The sequence below is a fragment of the Corylus avellana genome, chromosome ca3, assembly GCF_901000735.1.
Source record: "Corylus avellana chromosome ca3, CavTom2PMs-1.0".
In the NCBI taxonomy this organism is placed as follows: Eukaryota; Viridiplantae; Streptophyta; class Magnoliopsida; order Fagales; family Betulaceae; genus Corylus; species Corylus avellana.
The window spans coordinates 27,707,964-27,715,877 of NC_081543.1; the positions used below are offsets into that span (position 1 = coordinate 27,707,964).

The 7,914-nt window shown below is 32.6% G+C and overlaps 1 protein-coding gene across 1 annotated transcript; it reads right to left on the bottom strand.

Moving 5' to 3' along the window:
- Positions 1-4,355: 4,355 nt before the first annotated feature.
- On the bottom strand, positions 4,356-4,715 carry LOC132174348 (nuclear transcription factor Y subunit C-1-like). Its single transcript, XM_059586018.1, has one exon. The coding sequence runs from the start codon at positions 4,713-4,715 to the stop codon at positions 4,356-4,358; it is 360 nt and encodes a 119-aa protein (XP_059442001.1).
- Positions 4,716-7,914: the final 3,199 nt, after the last annotated feature.

The window sequence follows — 7,914 nt, forward strand, 5'->3', positions numbered from 1 at the left end:
GATATGACCTGAACCTAACATATTAAAATTTAAAACTTGTAATTTTTGACATAATTTAAGAATTCAACATGAATTATAGTTAAAAAATTTAACTCATTTAATTAAATAAATTGAATTATATATATATATAATTCAATTTATTTAATTAAATGAGTTAAATTTTTTAACTATAATTCATGTTGAATTCTTAAATTATGTCAAAAATTACAAGTTTTAAATTTTAATATGTTAGGTTCAGGTCATATCAAAACATAAATATTAAATTATATATGTCAACCCTAATCCGATCAATTTAATTAAAAATGTTAGACTCTTTAACCATGATTTACTAATTTTATGTTAGATTCGTATTAATTAAATTTACGGATTGTGTCAAAAATTGTTAGGTCGTTATATGAGTTTAGCTTGACTATGTGAAAAAATTATTAAAAATTGTATTGTTCAAAAATAAATGGTGAAGATTATCTGTATTGTATATTTTTATACAAAATAAAAATCTCCAGTAGGCAATCCAAACTCATGATGCTAGCCTCTAGTAGGTCTAAAGCTAGCTACATGACTGATTAACTTTGTTCCTTCTAATCTCCTTTATCCTTTCACGTGCAAAAGCAGAGAGAAAATGGCATGGGGCGGTAGTTTATTAAATTATCTTTGAGTAAATCTGATATTTTCAAATTAACCGACCACCACATGCATTGGACTTGGGGATTTGAGACTACCTAACCTCACCAGAAATCACATGTTACAGCTTAATTTAACATGTAATTTACATTTTTCCTTCGCAGAACAAAGTAAAGGTTAGGACAACCATGGCATGTTCGTTATAACGTTAATACATGAAACCAGAAAATTATCTATGGATTGGATTTGTAGGAACAAGTTTTCCTTTAAATTAATGTATGTTTTTAGTTACATTACTTTTTTTCTAATTCAATTCAAAGAAAGACTTGGTCTGAATTTATATACATCTTTTCAAATTATAAGAAGATATCCTATATATTTTTCTCGTACTAAACCAAACTGATCTTTAATTAATATGAACATACCAATGAGTTTTAATCTAGTCACACTTTCTTTAATAAGTTCTGAAAGTAAGTAATTATATAATGTGATATACTAGAGATATCTACTCAGCTAACCCAAGTTGAGAGCCCATGACCAAGCCCAAACTGCATACCCCAGTTGGACCAAGAAGTTAACGTACCAGCACAACAGTTGCTTAAAGAACGCTGTAAGTGAGGCACAAAAAGTAATTAATACCCCAGTTTCGTCCTAACTACCAGCGAATATAAAATTTGACGTAACATCGTATTACAACCATAACTTTTTATTAAGCCATGATTTGACACCACACCTAGTGAGGGCTCTAATTCGGCGCCACACCTGGTTAAGACCGCACACCATTTATTGACAACACTTCGCCAAAGTCATACCCCGTTACTAAATGCTCCGTAGAAGGAAAGAACATGCCATCATTTCGAGTACTATCAGACAACCATTCTCTCTCTTACCTCTAATCCTTAAAAGGCATTCATCTTTACCTTTATGCATGCTATCTACTGCATATATCATCGATAATAAGGTAAATTACATTAAAAAAAAAAAAAATACACATGGTCTCTTAATTATGATTATTAAAGTGAGATTAAATTTTAATTTTCTAAACAAAAGTTGTTTGTTTGTCACTTGTCGGGAGGGAAACTTGGTAGCTGCTTAATTTCTAGTACACATGCTCACACCCTAAAGCTGTACACAGCAAATGACAAAACAAACAACCTTTTTCGAAACTCGATTAAACCTCGGCCTCACAACTGGAAAGTATTCATGCTTGGTTTTCTTGAAAACATGGCACCAACGCCCATAGATTCCCATCTCTTCTTTCCTATAAATGCTCCTCACCCTCATCACCCCATTTACGTTAATTTCTTCACCTTAAAATTACTTTGTCGCCATTGCCAAACCTTGTAATTAAGTTGTAAACCTTTACCCACATTCTTTTTTCTTTTTCTTTTCATCCAATTGGGGAAATATAAAAGCCATTTATGGATGTATTTATTCCGGAAGAGTATGTTATGAGGAGGAGAAGTGAAAGAAAGGCGGCTGCCGGTGCCGGGAAAGTGTCTGAAATGGTATCTGCAGAATCAGGGAGGAGATCACTGGAGAAGGAGAAGAAGAAAGCTGCTCGGTCACCACCAACTTTTAGGCTGGAGAATGAGTTTTTAGTCTCAACCGGCCTGAGTGAAAATGTTGTTTTCAGCTGCTTCTCGGCCTAATTAATGCTGCCAATTGCATGCAACATTCGGTAGAAAGAGGCTCCCTAGAATTTTTGTATCGATTATGGTTTCCACTTTCTTAATTTAATACATATATTCCTTAGCAAATTGAGTAGTAATTAAAAAAAATAAATAAATAAATAAAAGGGTAAAAGTCCACTTATCCTCCTCAAACTACCACTTCAATGACAATTTACCCTCCAAACTATCAATTACGATAATTTATCCCATAAATTACCAAAACAATGACAATGTATCCCCAATTTTAAAAAATGACAAAATTAACCTTACTAAAATAAAAATAAAAATACTAAAATTGAATTTTTTTTCTCAAATTGTTAAGGATATTTTTGTCTTATTGAAAATTTTACAGGGGTAATTTCGTCATTTTGCTAGTATTGGGGGGTACATTGTCATTGTTTTAGTAGTTTATGGGGTAAATTGTCGTAATTAATAGTTTGGGGGTAGATTATCACTGGAATGGTAGTTTGAGGGGGTTAAGTGAACTTTACCACCCAAAAAAAAAAAAAAAAAATGCATTGAGCAATGGGAATTTATGGGATTGTGCTATTTGCTGATTAATTATATACTACTATGGCACGTGTATGCATTTCAAATTCTTCTAAATCAGTCATTTAATTAATATTTTAACAAATTTTTTTTTCACTAGTAAAATATTTTAACTTCTAATAACATGCATGATAAATCACAAATTGTTTTAAAAGCATAAACTAATATGAATTTGCGACTTTAATTATTTAATTAATATTTAATAGATATTAGTACGTAAGAAACCATTGCTATTTAAACATGAAAACATTGATGTCTTCTTAAGTCAAAATTACAGATTATATAAGTTAATCCATTTTTACTGCGCTTTTTTTTTTTTTTTTTTTTTTTTGAGGCATAATTTTTTTGTCTGGTAGTTTTCTTTTGGGCCGGCCTCCGTTATGGGGTCGTTTAACCGAGCCCTACTTTTTTAAAGGCAAAGCCCAATTGACGTTTTGATCAGCCAGGCCCAGCATAGATAAAGTATAACTGATGTAATTGGGTTGGGTCCGAAGCGATAAAACTGCCGTGCATATGCCAAATGAGAGACCACATAGTTTTTATTTAAATTGGTTGGGAAATTTTTTTTTTTTTTTTTTAATAATTTAGTCTATTTAGACTAAAGTACGTGTGCTCAAAATGTACGTGAGAATCACATATTACTTTATTAAAATTGTACATGAAAATTACATAAATTTTGAGCATTTGTCAGTTTAATAAATTGACTAGGTTGAAAGAAGAAATTAAAAATGTATCTGAGAATATATGAATGTAATTAATTGGGTTATCCTTTAACCTATTTTACAGGAAAATTTTATCCCCAAGAAAGATGGTTGCAAAGCTAGCTATTTGTTAAATCACCATATATTTTAAAAGCTTAAATTTTAATAAGTAAGATCCAACACATGAAATATTTAATTTAAATAAGAGATGACGGTACTCTCAACCACCTAAGCTGGAGCTGTAATATATATATAATCAAGATTCTAATGTATATAGAAAAGAATAATGTAAATACAATGCACAAGAAAGGTTTTGAGATTGAACTCCATCACCCTAGTTCACCGGTAGATAAAATCGAAACAAATTTTATACTAATTTGGCTTTTACCTCCAAGAAGGAAAGACAAAAGTGGGAGTACAACCCAGCAGGATGAGGGGCGAAGAGCGTTAACAATCTTAAATGTATCATATGAATAGAATGTAATTTTATCTGTGTATACAAGTTTTTGGACACCTTTTTTTTTTTATAGACCAATTTTAAAGGATAATTAGTTAAATTGTTTCCAAAAATTTTATCATATATTATGGTCTCACACAAAAGAAAAGCAAAGTTCATCTCAAGAATTGAAGGTCATGCATGCACATACAAATTAAAATTTACCAATATAATTAACAAGTGATTTTGCTCACACCCATTAATGGCAAAGGCTTCAAGCTAAATAATGCTAGTTTTGCTATATATATATATTATGCTTTGTAATATATGACAAAAAAAAAAAAAAAAAAAAAAGATATACAGAGCGAAATGGCCTTAAGACTCCAGTACTGTTTCCATTTCCACCGGGGAGAAGTCCAGAGGATTGATAGAATTACCGGACGACACCAAATCGACAAGAAAGTCAAAGATATCAGTGGCTACAATGGCGGTTGCCACGTCATCTTTGTGAAGCGTCCTTCTCTTTCCTTGCATGGCCACCATCCAAGACCTCCGCGTCAACTCCTCTATGAACAGCTCACAAGCCTTGGAGAACACAATCGGGGCCTCCCCAGATATCATCTTCACGTTGTCGCCGGACTTCTTCATGATCTTCTTTATTCTGGCCAACGGCAGCAGGTGAGGCCCAGTTCTGCCGCCGGAGACCATTCCCGAGTATACTCCGGCTTGCCTCATGGTGTCAACTCTAGCTAGCTAGCTAGCTTCTTTGTGTTGATTTGCAAGAGAGAAGAAAAGGTACAGATTGATGTGAGGATGGAGAGCAGATATCGTTGAAGTTTGCTTTTAAAGGAGAGGGTGGTGGTGGTGGAGGAGGCCAGGTTGGCGTGAAGAAAACAGGCCGGGGAGTTGCTTGCCGGCCAGCCTACTAATTAAGCCGGCTAAAAATACTATTGTTAATGACTGACTACTATTGTTCATTGTAATTCAACATATTTCAGTATACATTTTGTTGCCTCCAGTCTCCACAACATTTTGAACTTAATTATATGGTCTGCCATAATATTTAATTAAATAATTAAATCAATCTTTTTATCGGTTTAAATTTGTTAGGCTATGTGGACCATAGTTTGTATCTGCTGGCTCAGTTTGCACCTGACCCGGTTCAACATTAGAGGCGCTATGATTTTTTTCTTTTTTTCTTAGGCTTAGTCCATGGAGCGAAGGCTTGGGAGGAGCGCTCATGGACAAGAAATTATTTTGGCCCGTTTTATTGTTTTGACCTAATTGAGGGTTGTATATATTTAATTGTAGTCGCTTATGATTTTAGGGTTTTGTACGAATGTAATTGACGCCTCTTATATTGTTTCTCAATAAATAGTGAAATTTCGTTCAAACTCTGTGAACATAGCCCTTAGTAGTGAACCATGTGAATCTCTGTGTTTGTGATTGCTTATTTTTGCGTTCTTCTTAGTACGTTTTGCATCCCAGTAATTCTAGGAATAGGATAAATTTATTAACAAAATTTTTAGAATAAGTGGTGATTTACTATGATATAAGAGCAAATGTTTTAAATTCGAACTTTGTCTCAACCATTTATCCCAATATCAATTAAATATTATACTTGTTGGGTTTCATTTATTAATAAAGAGTTTGAATTCACACATAAGAGGGAGTTTTAGAATATTTGTTAAATGATTAGATCAATAATTTTTGTGAGCTAAGCTTTTAAAATAAATGGTAATTTGTCATGGTCCACTTCCAGAAAATTGCAACCTGCAAAATAATACAGTCTGAAGCCAATATGAAAAGCCAACAACATCAATATGGTATCTATTGTCGTAAGGTGATTTGTTACATCAAACAATTAGTCCCTTTCTATAGTTCCTTTAATTAATATGTAGACGTTAGAATATTACTTTAATTATTGAAATTCACCATTTTCATTACTTTAAATTTTCAAGATAATATATAATTTAATATAATATTATAGCATATGTCTTATATTTGCAATTTGTCTCTATAATTTACTCTTTAATTTTAATCAAATATTACATAACAGTTTGAGCCCATACTTTAAAAAAGGTGTTAGAATATTAATTAAATTATTAAAATTTATATATATATATATAATTGGTAGAATATTAAAGTGGCCTACAATTCTTTTATGTTTGGCATTTTAAGGCTCGAGACAAATGATGATAGTTGAGATTAGGGTCTAACCTTCACTCAATAAAGAATATGAGTATAGTCGACCACGCGCGTTACATTATATATGTGGGATTTGTTGAGATTGCATAAATATTTGGTCAAATTTTATCAATTGGTTAGAAATATTGCAAGTGGGATTATTTACTCTTACAAGTAATCTTCTGGGGTGCATGCAGTACTCTTTGACCAGTTGAGTATTATTTATTTATTTATTTATTTTTATAAGTGACCAGTGGAGTATTATTTATTGTCTAGTATTAATTATCTTTGGTCATGGTAGACTGCAGAGGATGTCCAAGTACATCAATGGAAAAAACTAATGTCATGCTCAATAGGATTTGCATTCCTTACAATTTCATGTCCAAATAGGAGGGGACAAGAAAAATTGAAGTGGCTGTATTGTCGCTGATAATTTTTGACAAGACTCATTAATTGGATACAAACTTAACATAACATTAATTAGTGGATTAAGGTTGAGATGTCTTACTCCTTTAATTAAATAGGTTGGGTTAAAGTTGACCTATGCAGTCTTTTATTCATGTCTCGACACAATCTGTGTAACACCCGGTCCCATATTGGGAAGATTAGAAGAAGCCCACATAGAGTAGGTAGTTTATAAAGATAGTCATGAGTGCTAAGTCCCACATTGCCTAGTTACTAGGTGAAACTGGGCTTTATAATGAATTCTAGGGAAACTCCAAATTGACTAGTCCTTTTGGGGTAATAGCGCAGATGTGGCTAGCGCTTTTACCTGGGTCGTTACAATCTGACATCGGCACATGACATTTAGTGCTAGTAATTTCAACATAACCCATAAACCCGACATAAAATTAGCTGGCTAAGATTGAGATTTGAGGATCTAACATATTTAATTAAATGGGTTGGGATTATGATTAATTTATATAGTCTTATATTCATGATTCGACACAACCTGAACTTGATACGCAAACACAAATTGTCACTCTTTAGGCTGTGAAATGGCCTCATGCTTGGCTGGCTTGGGCTTGCTCAGTCCTATGGACTCCCTACTTGAGCAAGAGCTCCCTTTTACGGCCCTCAGCCCAATATCAGAAGGCATGAGTAATAACAAGAATTCTTAATTGTAAGAAATATGGATCCATGCTAAATATATAGATTACAATTAGTAAATAATTATTTATGAGAAAAGCAAAAAAGAAAAGGAGAAAAACAAAGTTCAAGTTTGACCATAGGTGCGGCTCGTGAGGGTGGACAATGGTGGATTAAAAAAAAAAAAAAAAGTGATGTTGAATGTTTTGAGTATTTTTCTTTTGTAAAAGGTACTTTTATAGTTTTTATTTTTATTTTTTATTTTTTATGTTTTTTACAAACAAGAGTTCAAGAGAGAAAATAAGGGAGAAGGAACAAGATAATATCCAAAACACAAATGAGAACCTACCCACTTAATTAACAGCTAAATGAGCTCTTTTGAGATCCCTTATGAGCCGTTCAATCCTCTAGTTTGTAGTAGTAGAGGGTCAATTGATAGCCATAATTGTCTCCCTGTTGGGATTCCAGCTTTTTATTTAGTACAACTTTTTAAGTAGTACTTTTTAAACCTCCAAACCGGCTCTAAAGCTGCCCTCTTAACCACCAAACTAGCATTCTCATTTGGATTTAATAGCATATTTGAGATTGCGTTGAAAAATAGAGTTTTTTAAGTCACAAATAGTTTTTTTTCAATTTTAAGTTTTTTCTAAAAATGTGT